This window comes from Canis aureus, chromosome 12 (genome assembly GCF_053574225.1).
Source record: "Canis aureus isolate CA01 chromosome 12, VMU_Caureus_v.1.0, whole genome shotgun sequence".
Lineage (NCBI taxonomy): Eukaryota > Metazoa > Chordata > Mammalia > Carnivora > Canidae > Canis > Canis aureus.
The window spans coordinates 62,982,766-63,001,193 of NC_135622.1; the positions used below are offsets into that span (position 1 = coordinate 62,982,766).

General features: G+C 49.4%; 1 protein-coding gene and 1 pseudogene across 5 annotated transcripts in view; one reads left to right on the forward strand and one right to left on the reverse strand.

The window, feature by feature from the left end:
• Window positions 1-5,613: 5,613 nt before the first annotated feature.
• The window catches only part of TRAPPC12 (trafficking protein particle complex subunit 12), an 84,340-nt gene continuing 71,525 nt past the window's right edge, over window positions 5,614-18,428 (reverse strand). For all 5 annotated transcript variants that reach the window (XM_077844259.1, XM_077844256.1, XM_077844257.1 and 2 more), the window contains exons 10-12: window positions 6,871-6,971; window positions 6,163-6,250; window positions 5,614-5,963 (exon numbers count right to left, since the gene is read on the reverse strand). In XM_077844259.1, the coding sequence (XP_077700385.1) occupies window positions 5,721-5,963; window positions 6,163-6,250; window positions 6,871-6,971 (432 nt within the window). In that variant the 3' untranslated portion in view covers window positions 5,614-5,720. The remainder of the gene's footprint in view (window positions 5,964-6,162; window positions 6,251-6,870; window positions 6,972-18,428) is intronic.
• LOC144281423 (U6 spliceosomal RNA) lies at window positions 9,047-9,142 on the forward strand (annotated as a pseudogene).

The window sequence follows — 18,428 nt, forward strand, 5'->3', positions numbered from 1 at the left end:
GCCTTGTGACCCGACAGGACTTCGTGGAGGTGGCCCCACGGCGACCTGGAAGGATTCAGCCCCGCAGAGCGGCCGGTCCCCATGGCAGAGACGCGGCTTCGCGGCGTCCTCCTCGGTGGCAGGTGTTCCGGCGCCGGCTGTCTGGCGGCTCCCCCAGTTTGCAGTTTGAACTGTTACCTCTGGGACCTATTTGAAGAGCCTGGGGCACAGAGCGCGGGGCCGCGCCATCGCAGATGCCAAGGTTCGAGGACACCCGCCCGCTGGTTGCTGTACCCCTCGCGGTCCAGGACGGTGCGGCCCGACCCGGAGGCGCGGGTGATGGCCGCGGGAGGACGAAGGTTAGCGAAGGGCAGCCTGCAGCTTTCTTAACGTGCGAGTCTTCCAGGCAGCGCTGTGGTCGTGGCCTCGTGGCCTGAGCGGTGCCGCCTCGACGGTCTGGGAACCCCGAGTGTGGCCTCGCTTCAGTCCCCGGCCGGGGGTGGCCTGTGTGCCCCGCCGTTACCCCTGGGCCTGAAGGGGCGCCGAGGCCAGAGCGGGGGGCGGGCCAGAGGGGCTCTGCAGTGGCGGGGGCAGCCAGAGGCCCCACGCTGGGCCCGGCCCTGGGGGCGGCGCAGCCCACGGGCGGGAGGGACTCCAGAGCTCGGGAGCCGCACACTCAGCCGCAAGGTTTCCAAATCCAGCAGAATGGGAGGCCTGTCCTAATTAGTGGGCAGACGCCTCCAAGACTTAAAATTCCAAAATCAGGGGATCCCAGGGTGGCTCAGCAGCTTAGTGCCTACCTTCGGCCCAGGGTGTGACCCCGGGGTCCCGGGATCGAGTCCGTCGGGCTCCTGCATGGAGCCTGCTTTTCCCTCTGCTTGTGTCTCTGCCTCCCTCTCTGTGTCTCTCATGAATAAATAAAATCTTTTAAAAAATATTCCAAAATCACTTTGCTGAGAGAACTTCTGTAGCTTTAATTTCTCATTAGCTTTTTAGAAAAGGTTCCTAAAACATCAGACAGCCCGAACCTAGCTCCTTCCACCCCGCTGTGTCCCACTGCCGTCCACGGGGCATTGGGATGCCCATCAGAGGCCGCACAGAGAGAATTGCCTAAGCAGAGTCCTCAGCCGGGTGACCTCCTGCGATGAGCAGATAAAAGGGCAGAAAATGAGAGGGGAGACCGCTGGTGTGACTGAACCTGTGACCGCAGCTGATGTTCGGAGCCTACTGGGATTATTTACTGAGTTCTTTGCCGCCCTGTTCTCCCAAAGCTAAGATCAGAGCGTGTACCGGAGGGAGAGCAGCAAACTGGAGGGAGTGGAGTCGGGGGTGGCTCAGTCCATGGACTGTCAGGCTGCAGCAACCCTGTTCCCTGGGGGATTGGAAGTAACGCTCTTGCAGATCTCTTGGAAACCAGAAGGGTGGCTCTAGAAGCAATTCATATCGCAGCTCTCCTTGCCAGTCCCACGACCTCCCCTTCTCTGCTCTGCGCTCACAGGTATGAAGAGGACAGTGCTGAGAGCTTGTCGTGCCTTCCGAACACGAAGGGAAGCCTTTTGGTAGAGCTCACCCGGGACCTGAGGGGACTGGTGGACGCGGCCCTGGACGCCCAGCCCTCCTGGAGAGTTCTGGAGACTTCCTCTGTGCCTTTGAGATGTGGATTTTCTACCCCCAGCTACTCCAGGACCTCAGTCATGATTTGAGATGCAAACTTGAGGGAGGGAGGATGGGATTTATCTACTTTTGGCTTCCTCGTAGAGAGGAACTAAAAGATTCTTGGGTCTGTTAGGGGTTTGTGCCACGTGAAACAACTATACACATAAGGAAGCCTAGGTCTTAGGCAAATCTGAGAACGTTCTATGATCTAGAGAATACCGTGACAGTTCACAACTGGTTATTGCCATTCACTGGAAGGGTCTCAGGCTTAAAAGATTCTAATGCGACTGAAGCAACTAGAACAAGGAAAACATTGCAAGGAAAGTGATTTGGATAAAAGAGGTCTGAGGAACGGAGATGGACTTTTTTTTTAATAAAGATTTTATTAGAGCACGAGCAGTGGGCAGAGGGAGAAGCAGACTCCCCACTGAGCAGGGCGCCCGACACAGGACTCGATCCCAGAATCCTGACATCAAGACCTGAGCTGGAGGCAGACGCTTCACCCGCTGAACCACCCAGGCGCCCGATGTACTTTTGTTGAGGACAAAGCTGCAGGTTTGTGGAAAAGGAAACTTTGAAGAGAACTTTTAATGTGTGATGAAGCCAAGATTAAAATTTAGTTTTAATATTAAAAGTAAATGAATGGGTACAGATTGGTTTTTGCTCTTAAAATGAAATTTTCTTTGGATTTCAGGTTTGCTGTTGACAATAGACTGGGAAAGTTTAACTTTTAAATCATCTGCCAGGAAGCCAAGGTTCTGTACCTTAACCAGGTCTTTGGTTTCTGACACCTTTTGCCTAAATCCAACCTGAACTGAGTACTGTTTGACAGAAGTCTGTGACCCTCTTCAGTCAAGCGTCCAAATGTGTTATTTTCGATAAACTTCCGAAAATCAAATTCTAGATAAGGCCTTCATCGGCCTCAGACGAAGTGTTGAGGTTTCCCAGAGGGCCCCCAGACCATCTCATAAGCTTGGTTCTCTTACACAAAGACTGAGGGTAGGCTGATTAGGCTTATCTGGTGTGTGAATTTGTATGGAAAGCATGTCCGATCACGATGATAAACCTTAGGTTGCATGTGTGGGTGAGTGTTAATATAAATGTTCTATGAGTATATGAAATTACTAGAAACCTGGTAGTCCTGGATAATCTTACTGGCCAGAATTCCAATTACCTTAAAATGTTCAGAAATGAGCAGTTCTGTTGATTCCAGTATAAGGAACTCTCCTCGGGTCTCTAACCACAGCGTAAGCTTGTCCGTGACAGGGAGCTCGTGCTCGACTTGGCTGCTCCGCCACAGTCCTGCAAAGGCACCTCCTGCTCAGGGACAGTCAAGGACAGGACTCTGGCAAGGGCGGGCTGCTGACAGCCTTACGTCGGGAAAGTGAGCTGGGTAGGAACTTCCAGAACTAATGAAAACCAGATTCAAGCAGAACAAGTGTCACATGGAACCACGTGAACTTAGGAGGATAACTATGACCTTACGACGTCTGCTTTGAAACATTACCTGTTCTTTTTGTTTTTCCAGATGCGAGGAAACCTTCTCCTGAGGTATTAACAATTTAACATACACCTTTTGTGAGCAGAGACGAAACAATTTTTCTCCTCACCTGATCTCTCCAGATTTTGCAAACTTCGTATTCTCATTTTAGTGGCAATCTATGTGCGGAAGTGCAATAGAACCCGGTCCTGCAACAGGACGTGACTGGGAATGTTGGCTGTGTTACGAGGCTTCGACTGGAGTGTCCTGAGAGTGATGTAAAGACTGAGATGATCAGCTTTCAAGAGCTAAGGCTGATCTTCTGAAGCCAATAAAGACCCTTGGGGAAAATCAGCGTGGCCCCTTGCTCACAGGGTTCCCGGCAGCCTGACCTGGTTGGTGACCCAGGAGCCTCAGGGTATTTTGAGGACCTTGAGAAGAGATGAATTTACCCAAACTGGTGTGTATTGCAGACAAAGTCTGATGGCAGGTCCTTGGTGTGGCTTCTTAGCCTGGAGAGGCTTTTGAGGTTCATCCAAGACTCCTTATGGAAAGTTCCAGCAAAGCAGACTTAGTAGAGCCTAGATGGTGGTACTATTCTTCTGCATCTATGTAAATAACCAGGCTAAGTTTACTCTAACGAGACTTAACTGGAAAACAGACTTAGTCTCACTGCAGTTGTCTTTGATGGAAGCCGGGTGGCTGCAGAGAGACACCATGTTTAAGTAGTACGCCTTCGTGGCCAGCAGATTCTGTGCTGTTAACGGGCTGTGAGGTTTTGTTTTCTACCCGTAAACTGGACTAGGTCCCAAATTCTTCTGTTTTCCTGTTATATTTGGCTGTAACTCTCCACAAATTGATGTTTCCAATGCACCCTGCCTTTCTTACTTGGAGCTGCTGAGAACTAAAACCGCCCTCTTCCTGAAGCTGCGCAAACCAGAGCCGGACACCCCATCAGGCACTCCAGAGGAACCACATGAGCTCACGTGGGCACAGTCTTTCTGCCTGCTGCTGCGTGGGCCACTCAGAAAGCTTCACACTGAAGTCACTCAGAAAGAGACTTCACACTGCAGGTTAGGGCCATCTGCCCGATTTCCACTGCCTGGCTTCACTGCATATGAAGATGCTCTAAGCTCCGGAGCTCAGAAATGGGGACTATAGTCTGCTCCAGTCATTACGCCCTGTTGTTTTCTTCTGTCCCCACAGAAAAGCTTCTTATCAAACACCTGATTCCTCATACGCAGGCCTAACCCGGGAGCCCTCTTGCATAGCTGCCTCCTGAAATCAGACCCAACTGCTTAACAGAACCAATTCTCAGGACCAAGAGACGGGGTCCGTGGGCTGGAGCAATCTACAGCTCAATTTCTGGGCTGCAAAACTCTCAGGAATTTCAAAGGTGGGCCTGAGGGAGGGAGAGAGTATGTGAGCCCCAAATATGCTACTTTGGCAAGTGGATTTAGTTTGAGCTGAAGACCATCAAGATGCAGCACGTTTAAGAAATGTTTGCCTCTCCCTTAACTCCCTAGAAGGGTTTGGGTAGGAGGCCGTGCTGGGGTGGGAGTGGGGGGGCAGGGGCGGCTGTTCTTATCGGCTATCAACTTTCATCTGCATGACTTAGCTGTTCAGCAGGGTAAGCATCTAATGACCAAGATCTGTTGTTCCAGCTCCGTGATCCTCCTCCTCTCCCGTGGAAGCCCCAGGCCCCTAGCTCACTCTTTAGGCACAGAAGCCTCTATTGCCTGGCTGTCCTTGGGTCTCCTATTCTTATGGGTCCCTTGTATGTACATAATTAAACTTTTGTCCTGTTAATCTGCATAATGTCAATTTTCTTATAAGACCAAGCAAAGAACCTAGCAGGGGAGAGGAGAAAACTCTCCTCCCCAATACTGTGTAAATACTAAAGCAAATGTGCTGACGTTCAGGATGAAAGAACACGTAAATATTACATGTTCTTGGTTCAGAAATACCTCCTGACCCACCTGCCTCCCTGGTTTTATGCATTAGGAGCTCCTCTCGTCTCCCTGTGATGTACAAAGCACAGAAGAAATACGGTGGCTTCTTTTCCACCATCCCCAGGCCTGTCCACGGTGCGTGGCATCAGCTGAAAAAGAATCAGATGGATAAAAGTGATGTGTTTAGTTCTGGGATGTGAGAGGAGGGAATGAGAGGGAAGGCACATGGCAGTCTGTTTGGTGTTTCTCTGCTTTTATGCCCAAATGAACTAGAAGATTTACAGGGTGAGAAGGGAGCTTATGTTTTTCAGCTTGTCTCTGAGGATATTCAGAATTAATACGTGAAGCAGCCCAGCTTTCAAGAATAAACAAAAGGGACCCAGTGCATCCTCTGGGCCACTGCTGCCTATGCCCACCGTGTGCAGAGCACGTTCACCCCCTGGACTCCTGAACCGCGGCAGAGCTGTGGGCACGGAGCTCGGTGGAGTCTGACAGGGCGCCAGAAGGGCCTGGACCTCCACCCTGGCTCCAGACAAAGAAGACCTGTTTCCAGGCACCTGTGAAAGATTTTATTGAGTCCGTCAGTCCTGCTAATATCTTAGGTCCAGTGTACACAGTTTACAGAGGCCCTGGTGGCTCCGAAGGCGAGTGCCCTACGCCAGCTTGAGGCACTGTGTGTTGAAGCTGTCCCCTTCTTTGCCGGCGACCGCCTGGAGCAGGGACTGCTTCTTCTGCATGCTGCGGGAGGACTCCAGCTCATACATGGTGGTCAGGTTGAAGAGCACGCTCTCGTGCAGGTAATGCTGGGGGTCCTGCTGGACCATGGCCTCCAGCTGCCGGAGGGAGTCCTTGAGTTTGCCCAGGTAGAGAAGGCACACGGCGGCGTTGTTGTTGGCCTGGGGAAGAGGAACACACGCATGGGGTCAGATACGGCTGCTGTCCAGGGCCCACGTGTCCCCCTGGTTGCGTGCATGAGGGGCAGTGGGCGTGGCTGTGGCTGGCTCTGTCGGAAACCCTCCCACGCCTGCCAGGACTGATGAGGATGGACACAGGACAGGCTCACGGTGTGCGCTCCTGGCTCTTTTGGGGCCTTACCACCGCATTTGTTGGGTCAATCTTGAGGATTTCTGTGAAGAATCTGTGGGCTTCTGCAAAGTTATTCTGACCAAGGTGAAGGAAAGCTCTGGAACATAACAGACAGGTAAACAGTTAACCAGAGGGGCAGGGCAGCTCCCCAGGTGGCACAGACAGGAACATGCCCCATCTGCCCCCTGCATAATCCTGAGCAGCCTGGTGCTGGGGAGGGGCCGCTGCAGCTGAATGAACCACACCCGTGTCCTGGCTGCCAAGTTAAACCCTCATTAGGTCAGAGGTCACGATGTCACCTCAATGACTCCTGCTCTCCAAGGACACCTGCATGATGGCGTGAGCTCTGCCCTGGGCACGGGCTCCATCGTCAACCTCTGCCCCCAGCCAGCCCCACAGTGTGCTTGACTCATGAGGACACAGAAACAGAGGCACTAAGGCAGCAGGGGGCACGAGGGGGCCTAGACTTAACAACAAATATTTACACACATTTGTGTGCAGACGGGCAATATCAACAGCAAGGGGAAAAATCTTAGGCATCTTCCGGTCTTAATGGATTTTAAGTTCTAGGAGACAGCAGCACATGTCCTGGTGGTGATGGAGAGGACTTCCGGGTCAGGTCTGGGTGCAGGGCTGGGAGGCCGTTCCTAGAGGGCTTTACTAAGGAGAGTCTGAGCCCTCAGGAAATCTGAGAAAATACTGTCGCATGAGGCTTACCTGTTCATTAAAACCATTATCCTGCCTTGTAGTCCATCCAATTTCTGTGTTACTTTCTCCACGTCTTGAAAATACTTCTCAGCTGTTTTTATGTCTCCAATCTGCCTGGACAGAGTTACTTAATCAGTTCAGGTAACACAACTAGTAAACGTACATCCACACCTAGAGTTGCTGGTGGGCTGGGCGAGGAGGACATGCTTGCACAGGTGGGGAAACTCTGGGAACCTCCCCAATCGTTACGTTTGGTGAAAGTGAATGCCACTTAGGATACAGTGGAACATCCATGCCTGTAGGTCAGGAAGGAAAATGCACTTGCCTTATTAAGTCTTAGGTTTTAATTTGTACCTTTTGAGAGGAATCCTAGTAGTAAGTAAAATAATAAATGACAACTTCCAGACAGGCGGCAGAGTAGGAGGGTCCTAAGTCCACCTGGGCCCATGGATTCGGCCAGAGAACACATCAGTGCAAACACTCCAGAAAATGACCCACAGGCAGAGCAAACTCTACAACTAAAGGCAGAGAAGACACCATGTAGGAGAGGGTAAGAGGGACAGAGACGAGGTAGGGAGTTACGCCCTGGTAGCTTGGCTGGGGAGAGGGGCCTTGGGCGCAGGGAGGGGTCTGAAACAGACCGTCACACCAGGGATCCCAGATGGGGAACATGAATCCTCAGAGCATCTGGCTTTGAAAATCAGAGGGACTGATTTTTGGAAGTTCTTACAACCAGCCAGATGTCAACCCTGGAACGTCAAAAACCAGCTGGCTTGGCTCTGGGAGAACCCAGAGATGACAGGAAGCTGGGACTCTGCCCTCAAAAGGACACCACAGCAAACAGCCCACGGAGATCTATATTAGAAGCAGCGGTTTGAGAAATGCCTGCGGTGTACAGGAGGGAGAGTTAACGATCTCAGAGTTCCCGAGGGGCATGTGTGGGAAGCACTGAGGCACCTGCATTCATGTGTAGCTTGCTTGCCCTGTGCCCTGACCCCTCCAGCTGGGCCTGCTTCAGATGCTGTGGGTCCCCTTACCCAGAGGACCTGTGCCAACCCTGCCAACAATGTGTCCCCTGACTTCCCTAGGAGGATGCACACAACTTGTTAAAACTGCCCCCTGCCCCCTCCTGCGTGCTTGTACACACTTCCCAGGGGCCCCAGCTGACCCTGGTCTCTGTAGTGACTGCCATCCCCTGTGGAAGAGGGCCATCTGGTGTACACAGCTTGTGGCATGGTGCCCCTGCCCGTGGGTGCTTTGCAGAGTGGCCCTGGCCAGCCTGGGCTCTGCAGCAGCTGTGCATCCTCTGTGGAAGAGAACCAGGGCCACTTCATTGAAAGCATGCAACCTGCCCACTACTTTCAACAGCAAGAGACGTAGCTGACTTTCCTAACAGAGACAGTGCGGCAAAATAAAGAGATGGAGGAGTATGTCTCAGATGAAAGAACAGGACAAAACTGCAGCAAGAGACCTGAGCCAAATGGAGATTAGTATGCCCTATAGAGAATTTAATGATATAAGGATACTTACTGGGCTTGAGAGAAGAATGGAGGACATCAATGAAACCCTTAACACCGAGATAAAAAGAACCAATGAGAGATGAAGAACACAATAAATGAAATAGAAAATACACTAAATGGAATAAATAGCAGGTTAGAGGAAGCTGAGGAGCAAGCAAGTTAATGACCTGGAGGACAGAGTTATGGAAAGTAATCCAGCTAAGCAAGTGAGAGAAAAAAAGATTATGCAAAATGAGAGAACAGACTTCAGGACCTCAATGACTCTGTCAAGTGTAATACCAGCTGCATTACAGAGATCCCAGAAGAAGAGGGTGCAAAAAAGTGGCAGAACATTTACTTGAAGAAATAACTGCTGAAAACTTCCCTAATCTGGAGAGGGAAATAGACTCCCACATTCAGGAGGCACTGAGAATTCTCAACCACCCACAGAGGTCCACATATCAGATACACACTAATTAAAATGTCAAAAAGCAGAGACAGAACAAGCAGCAAGATAAAAGAAGACAGTTACACACAAGGGAAACCCCACAGGCTATTGGGGACTTTTCAGTAGAAACTTCCCAAGCCAGAAGGGAGAGTGGGATGATACATTCAAAGTGCTGAAAGGGAAAAACCTGCAGCTGAGAACACTCTATCCAGCAAGTCTATCATTCAACGTGGAAGAGTGCTCACTTCAGCAGCAGAATGCTAAAATTGGAACGACACAGAGAAGATGAGCAGGGCCCCTACACCGAATAGGATGGGAAATGGAGACTTTCCTAGACAGACAAAAACTAAAGGAATTCATGGCTATTAAACAAGCCCTGCAATGAATATTAAAGGTTGACTCTTGGAGTGGAAAGAAACCATAAGTGAGGGTGATAAAAGTAAAAACACAAAAGCAGTAAAAAGAAGTATATCTGTAAAAGTCAGTCAAGGGATTCACAATATAAAAGGATGTAAAATGTGACACACCATATACCTAAAACCTATGTGTGGTGGGGGAGAGGAGTAAAGAATGGGCCCAAACTGTAGCGACCATCAATTTAACATAGGCTGCCATACACAGAAGATGCTGGCTACAGATGTAATGGTGAGCACAACTCAGAAACCAGTAATAGATGTGCAAAGAATAAGGAGAAGAGATTCCAAATATATCGTTAAAGAAAGTCAACAAACCATGAAAGAGAGCAAGAGAAGGATCAGAGAAAAATTACACAACCACAAAATGAGTATAACAAAATGGTAGTAAGTACAAATCTATCAATAATTACTTTGAATGTAAATGGACTTAAGGCTCCAACCAAAAGACACTGGGTGACAGAGTACAGTAAAAAAAAACAAAAAACAATGAAAACAGACCTATCCCATATGCTGCCTGCAAGATTCATTTCAGACCTAAAGACACCTGAAGATTGAAAGTGAGGGGGTGGGAAAGCATTTATCATGCAAATGGATATCAAAAGAAAGCCAGGATAGCAATGCTCTTATAAGACAAAATAGACTTTAAGAGAGAGAGACAAAGGGAAGATTCTATATGTAATAATAAAGGGAACAATCTAAGAAACAGATATAATAATTGTGAATATTTATGCACCCAGTATGGGAGCAACCAAATATATAAAACAGTTAATAACAAACATGAAGAAACTCACTGATAATAAGTAATAATTGTAGGGACTCTAACAGCACACTTACATCAATGGACAAATCATTCCAACAGAGAATAAGAGAAGAGTGCTTTTGAAGGACACACTGGACCAGATAGATCTAACAGATATATTCAGAACATTCCATCAAAAGCAGTAGAAAGCACATTCTTTTCAAGTACACATGGAACAGTCTCCAGAACAGATCATGTATAAGGCCACAAAACCGATCTCAACAAATTCAAGAAGATCAAAGATACTGTCCATCTTTTCTGACCTCAATGCTATAAAACTAGAAACCACAAGAAAAATCTGTAAAGACCACAAACACATGAGGTTAAATAACATGCTACTAAACAATAAATGGGTCAAACAAGAAATCAAATAAATCAGGAATTACATGAAAACAAATGAAAATGAAGTTACAAGGGGTCCCTGTTCAGTAGGGAGTCTGCTTCTCCCTCTCCCTCTGCTCTGCCCCCCACCCTGCACATGGTCTCTCTCTAATAAATAAAATAAAAAATCTTAAAAAAAAACAAAACCCAAAATCACAAATGAGAAAGAACCAACAGCACAAAAATACAATTATGATAAGAGATTATGAAAAATTATACGCCAACAAATTGGACAACTGAGACCAAATGGTAAATTCCTAGAAGCATAAACTAACACTGAAGCAGAAAGAAATAGAAAATTTGAACAAAACAATTTCCAGCAATGAAATTTACTCAGTAACTAAAAATCTCCCAACAAACACAAGTCCAGGACCAGATGGCTTCACAGGGAATTCTACAAAACACATAAAGAAGAGTTAATACTTAATTCTTCTCAAACTCTTCCAAAAACTAGAAAAGGAAGAAAAACTTCCAAATTCATTCTACAAGGCCAGCATTATCCTGATACCAAACCAGATAAAGATACCACCAAAACTACAGGCCAACATCCCTGACGAACAGAGATGTAAAATCCTCAATAAACTATTAGCAAACCCAATCCAACAACACATTAAAAAAAAGAAAATTACCACAATCAAAAGGGATTTATCCCTGAGATGCAAGGGTGGTTCACTATTTGTAAATCAATCAACATGATACATCCCATCAATAAGAGAAAGGATAAAAACCGTATGATCACTTCAATAAATGCAAAAAAGCACTGACAAAGTACAACATCCATTCATGATAAAAGCCCTCAACAAGCGGGTTTAGAGGCAACATAAGATAATAGAAGGCATGTATGAAAAATCCACGGCTAGTATCATCCTCAATGGGGAAAAGCTGAGACATTTCCCCCTCAGGTCAGGAACGAAACAGGAATGTTCACTCTCACCACTTCTATTCAACATAGTACTGGAAGTCCTAGCCTCGGCAATCAGATAAGAAAAAGAAATAAAAGGCATCCAAATTGGTAAGGAAGAAATAAAGCTCCCACTATTTGCAGATGACATGACACTATATATAGAAAACCCTAAAGATTCCACCAAAAAGCTACCGTTACTGACAAATTCAGTAAAGTTGCAGGATACAAGATCAACGTGTAGAAATCTACTGCAATCCTATACACTAATAATGAAGCAGCAGAAAGAGAAATCAAGAAATCAATCCCACTTACAATTGCACCCAAAATAATAAAATACCTAGGAATAAACCTAACCAAAGAGGTAAAAAGATCTGTCTCTGAGGATGACACAAAGAAATGGAAGAAAGACATTCCATGCTCAGTGATTGGAAGAACATATATTGTTAAAATGTCTACATTTGAGGAATCTACAGATTTAATGCAATCGTTATTGTGATACCAATAGCATTTTCCCCAGTGATAGAGCAAACAATCCTAAAATTTGTATGGAACCACGAAAGACCCTGAATAGACAAAGCAATCTTGAAAAAGAAAACCAAAGCTGGAGCCATCACAATTCTAGATTTCAAGTTATATTATAAAGCTGTAGTAATCTAAACAGTATGGTACTGGCACAAAAACAGACACATAGATCAATGAAAGAAAACAGAAAATCCAGAAATAAACCCACAATTATATGGTCAATTAATCTTCAACAAAGGAAGCAAGACTATACAATGGGTGGTGGGGAGACAGTCTCTTCAACAAACCAGTGTTGGGAAAACTGGACAGCAACACGCAGAAGAATGAGATTGGACTACTCTACTACAGCATACATAAAAATAAATTCAAACAAGGATTAAAGATCTAAATATGAGACTTGAAACCATAAAAATCTTAGAAGACAACAAAGACTATAACCTCTGTGACATCAGCCATAGCAACATTTTTCTAGATATGTATTCTGAGGCAAGGGAAACAAAAGCAAAAATAAACCAGTGGGACTACATCAAAATAAAAAGCTTCTATTCTGCACAGCAAAGAAAACAATCAACAAAACTAAAAGGCAACCTACTGAGTGGGGAAGGGTTAGTATCCAAAATATATCAGGAACTTATAGAATGCAACACCCAAGAAACAAATAATCCAATTTAAAAACTGGAAGAAGTCATGAGCAGACATTTCTCCCAAGAAGACACACAGATGGCCAACAGACACATGAAAAGATGCTCAACTTCCCTGGTCATCAGGGAAACGCAAACCCAAACCACAATGAGGTATCACCTCACATCTGTCAGAATGGCTACAATCAACAACACAAGAAACAACGAATGTTGATGAGGACGTGAAGAAAGGAGAACCTTGCACTGCTGGTAGGCATGCAAACTGGTGCAGCCACTCTGGAAAATGGTACAGAGGTTCCTCAAAAAGCTAATAGAGCTACCCCGTGTCCCAGCAATTGCACTACTAGGTATTTACTCAAAGAACATAAAAAGACTAATTCGAAGGGATACATGCACCACTATGTTAGAAGCAGCATTACCTGCCGTAGCCAAGACACGGAAGCAGCCCAAGTGTCCACTGATGAGTGGATAAAGGTGTGGTGTCTGTACACAAGGAAGTATTATTCAGCCACAAAAAAGAATGAAATCTTGCCATTTGCAATGACATGGATAGAACTAGAGAGTATAATGCTAGTGAAGTAAGTCAGAAAAATACATACAATTTCACTCATATTTGGAATTTAATAAACAAAACAAACGAGCAAAGGGAAAAAAGAGACAAACAGAAACAGACTGTTAACTACAGAGGACATGTGGACGGTCACCAGAGGGGCGGTGGGCGGGGTGGGGGTTGGGGGAAACCGGTGATGCAGATGAAGGAGGCACCTGTTGTGGCGAGCAGCAGGGAATGTACGGAAGTGTCGGATCTCTATACTGTGAACATGAAACTAATATAACACTGTGTATTAACTACATTGCAATTTAAAGACAATTAAAAATAAAAATTCTTAAATATATTTAAAAAGCTTGAAAAAAAAAAAAAGGCACATTGTGTTTTGGTACAATAAGGCAGGCCCCAAATCAGGTTTTTGGGCTGTGACTGGTGAAATGACAGCAACCATCACATTCACAAATTTCAAAGTCATACTCTGATCCAATACAGAACTCTACTTTTTGTCAAAACAAAACCAAGCCACTCCGACTGGTGAAACACCTGAGGGAGCCCCTTAGCTGTCCTTGGCGCGGAGAGGGCCGGCCCTGACTCCTGACGGCTGGCATCTCCTGCACCGCCACTGCTGAGGCACCACAGCCTGGGCTCTGGGAAGCAGAGAGACTCAGATCTCCTTTTGCCGTCAAAGTGTAAGGAAGAGAATGAGAGACCTAACCTAATATCTTGAGAATATATGGAAAATAAAAAATCCTGTTAGAGCACAAACCTCACTAAAGGGTCATATAGAAACAATGTCCTTAGTGTTCCAGGGCTAGCTCGGGGAAGTGGACCCGGGGCTAGTGAGCTCTACGTTACAGAACAGAGAGAGGGACGGGGGGTCTGTAATCCAGATCCTGATCTTAGGCCCTGGTGGGGGCCGCAGACAGCCAGCGTGTGAGCGGGGACACCGGCTGCTCTGAGCTCCACACTGTTTTCCTGGAAGCCTGTGTGGCCTTGAAGCTGGAATGTGTCCCAGTGGAGCAAAGGGCAGGGGTGCTCACCGCCCCGAGGCACAGAGGCGGGTCCCTTCGGTTCAGGATTACCCTCCAGCGGCTGCTGCTGGTGTCTTGGTCCCCCTCTGTTACCCTGAGAGAGGGGCTCGCTGTCTGGTGACAGAAAGGACACTGACTATACTGCTGCTGCTGTGAGCAGTAAGTGCCTCTCGCCTCTCTTCTGGGAGCGCCCTGACTTCTGCCAGCATCCAGGAAACCCGCAGCGAAGCACAGAGCTCGCACGGAGGACAGAGCTTCAGACCTTTCCCAGTTGGTCATGCGCACCCACACAAAACCACAAGTCAAGCCACGTTAGTAGGAAGAGAAGACGCACAGAAGGCAGAATGGCATTTGTCGCTTGCTTCCCCTCTTGTGCTCCACAGTTTGAAGTCCTCCGCTGCAGACATCTCCCTAGGTGACGTCAAAGAAGCTGGAGTCTGTAGGCTCCACTCCGTCCACCTTACCCTGGGCCTCGTTTTAGAGGACCAGGCTGCAAACTCCATGAAGTGACGGGGGCCAGTGCTATTTACCCAGCCCTGCGGATGTGGCGGGTGGGGGCTGTGCCACGAGCTTCCCACACTGCTCCGCTCTCGCACTCTGGCCTCTGGTGTCTGTATTTATTGCCACCGTTTATATTGAGATATAAACTGATATTTATTGAGATATATTTGACACACTGAAAATCTGAGGTATAGGACGTGTTTGGTTTGGTATGTTTATGTGTTGCAATCATTTAAAGATCAAATGTCAAAAGGCAATTAAAATTATTGCAGAATATCTAGCAAAGAAGCCCAGACCTAATAACCCAGATTATTTGAAGAAGACACCAGATAAATAGTGGTTGAATTAGCCAAGAGAAGACATGAACAGAATTATAAATGTGAAAGGAGAAATCGCTGTAGGTAGAAAAGAAATCGATCATGAAAGAGCATCGCAGTTTACAGAACTCCGCGCAAACATGTGTGAACTCGTGGCCCAAACAGGTGATGTCCCAGGGCGCTGACGTGCCACAACTGATCTCGGGAACAGAGAAGAGCCCTCGGGCTAGAACATAAAAGCCCGCTACTAACAGTGATAAGTTAGGAAGCGCAATCAGCATCGATGCCACAAATAAAAACTCATGCTTGGCCCAAGCATTTCATCAGTGACTTACTCAAACCTTCAAGGAACAACAGCTAATTCCAAAATATCTGAAATTTGCCAGAGATTAGCAAAAGAAGGAAAGTCTTTAACTCCTTTTCATTAAGAAGGAAGGCAGCAGCATATGTGAAAGGTGCTTGCGGCTGCGAGCCTCTCAACGTGAGGGTCCAGGGAAACCCGCCTGCCTGAGCCGCCCGAGAGGCGCCGGTTCTGCGGTGACAAATGCCACAACGTTCCTGCAGCGAGACTACAGAGGCCTCCCGGGGGGTGCTGTGGGGGCTTCCTCCTGTCCTCCAGCCCGTCCCAGAGACGGTGGCCTTGCGAGGTCCCTGGGAGCCAGGCCAGTTTGTGCCCAGGCCCCCCGCCCGGACTCATACCTGTTCCCCAGCACAGATCCTAGCACAGCCATCACCGCCTAGGCCCTGGCTGAGCCTTCCGTGTTCCGCGTGGGGAGCCGCGTGGTGAGAGGACAGTCAGAAGCACAGCTCCGGTGCCACCGCATCAGGTGGCGTCCTGCCACCGCAGGCTGGGAGACCCTCTGACTCTGTAGACAGTGCCAGGCCCCAGGGCCCTTCCTGTGTCCTGCTGGCCAACTTCGGTTATGGAAACACGGGTGGGGAATTCATCTGGAAAAACCATTCAGCTCAAGTTTTTATGTTTGTATCTATAAAACATTTTCGTACTTTAAAGCTTATCAAACCGGTATGCTCCTGATGGGCCAAGCCCTCAGATTAGTGGGTGTACGATGGTGCCGTGAGCTGCTGCTGTCTCACGGGGCTCCCTTCCTCCGCGGGTGCTCTCCACGGCATGCCCCGTGAAGCATCCTGAGCACAGACAGCCCTGGGGCGGATCTTGGCTCTCATCTCCTTTTGCCTGGCTGGGAAGGAGGCAGGGTGAATGAGCAAGCCGCCTGCTCCCGCGTCCACACTTCCCACTGCCTCTGGAGCACGGTGTGCCCCGCTTTAGCGACACCACAGGACAGCATCACTTCCTGCTTTAGTCCACGCTGCCCGGGAGACTGCTTTTACCTGGCGCTTCCTGAACTCCGCCACGGTGGAGGCTTCCCTGCCTGGTCACTGTCTGCCCCCAGCTCTTGGCCGGGACCCAGGGACCCTGGTCTGCAGCGTGGTGGACCTGCTCTCAGGTGGTCGCTCATGTGCCCTGGGCTCCTGGACCTCACTGGAGCACAAAAGGCTCCTTTCCTGCTGTGAGGGACAGCACCCTGGGACCTGCTCTTCTTGGAGCGAGGACAGAAAAGTCACAGGCCAAGAATCCTGAGTGGGCTGGCTCCGCGGGACTGGCTGTCGAGTGTAAATAAATGCTCCTCGTACGCATGGTCGTCTGATTACACTGCTCTTTGTTAGATCGTGCGAGGAACTCCCTCAGAGGACACGCTGTCCCCTGCCGCATTTGCAGCCTCGATGTCCCTTTAGGAGCAGAGATTCCTACTCCACCCGACTCTCCCTCTAACTGGCCGCTCAGCCCACCTGCGTGCAGGGCGATGTTTGAAGGAGGCTCCGCAGGAGAAAGATGCACGGGGATGGGAGCAGGACCAGGGACGCGAGTTCTGATCAGGTGGCGTTACCTGGTCTGCGGGTGCGCTGACAGGAGGTAACGTGCCAAGGTGAGAGATGGGCTCGCCCCTCAGGTCCAGGTCCTGACCGCACCTGGAGTAGCATTCTCCAGGAGGCCAGGGCAGCAGCCTGGGGCGTCGGAGGCAGTGAGACCACACGCAGCGCTCAGCCTGCCCCTGGGCCCCTCTGCGGGGGCGGCGAGGCAGAGAGGAAGCACGCTTGGGTGCCCCGGGGCCCGGAGGGGCCGGGCCGGGGCTGTTTCCGAACCTGGGTATGGATCAGCTGCCTGCTGGGCAACCATGGCTCCGTGGTGAGCACGCCTGGGGCCTGGAGAGTTGGGTGCATGTGTCCTGAAGCAGGTGAGGGTTCGGGGCAGGGTAGGGCTCCCGGGCCTGGGTGTCAGGTCAGGGCAAAGCGCGCGGCCAACTTGGGCAGAGAGAGATGGGGGCCAGTCCTGTGCCTAGGCCCTCGGGCCCTCAGAATTGCTCTTTATCACAACCAGGGGGCCAGAAAGCTCTAGAAATTCTCTGTGAATTCAGGTCGTTGTGTGCTTTCTCCCAGGGAGATTTACTCTTTGAATGCTAACTGCGCCGGCGCAGGACCCCGGCCCAGGGGGTAGGGCGCCCCAGACCGCAGAACACAGGATGGGCCGCAGGAGGCTCACGGCCGGGCTGGCTGCTCGCGCCGTGTCCCAGCAGGAACCTCAGCTTCCGCGCTCGGCCCGGGAGCTCCGGGGAAGGCCTGCCCGGCCGTCTTCACGGCTCCCCCTCAGACCCAGAGGCTGCAGAGCACGCTGACCCACCGGGCGATCCGTGCCTCGGGCGCACACGCCGGGTCGCCCCTTGAGGAGCTCTGGCGGAGGCGTGCCGCAAGTGGGAAGTAGCGCAGTCTTGGTCTCCTTTTCTAAGTCACCGAGTTCCGACGGTGTGTTCTTGGGCAGCGGTAAACCTATCAGTGAGAGGTGTCTGACAAACAGTTTCTGAGTGATGAGGTCCCCTGGCCACTCGACTGGGATTCAGGGAGTCAGGTCAACCAGCTTCCTTTGTCTGTCTTCCTGTCTTCACCCGGTGGGAATTCCTGACCAGGCATCACTTCCCTCCACCCTGAGAGGGAGGAAGATCACGAGCTTCCCCTGCACTGTTTGCCACCTTCCACAAACCCACTGTGGAAGCTGGTACTTCTCTCCAGGATTTCTGTGTCTAGAGAGTTCTCTGTACGAGCTGGGGCCAGGAATGTTTGCAGGGAAATGTTCACAGTCCCAGCCTGACACGACCGCGGTACTCGGTCGGATCCATGACTCCCGCTGCAAGACGTGTTTCAGGTCTCGGGATTCCTAAATGGAAATCCGGCATATATTCTTCAAATTATGTGAACCGAGACTCAGAAATGAAATTTCTGACTTTGTCCTACTAGATTCCAGGCACAGCACTGTGTTCTCTGCTTGGCCTGTCCTGCTCTGCCTGCACGGTGACCCCAGGGGAGGGTCACCAGCATCCATCGTGCACGGTTCAGTGGCTTGCCTGGGCTCACATGCTAGCACGGTTCAGTGGCTTGCCCGGGCTCACATGCTAGCTGAGCACCGAGAACTGACTGAAACCCGGGTCTTCCAGACTCTACAGTGTGCGCCTGGATATCCACGCCATTATTTAGTGAAAGTGGCCC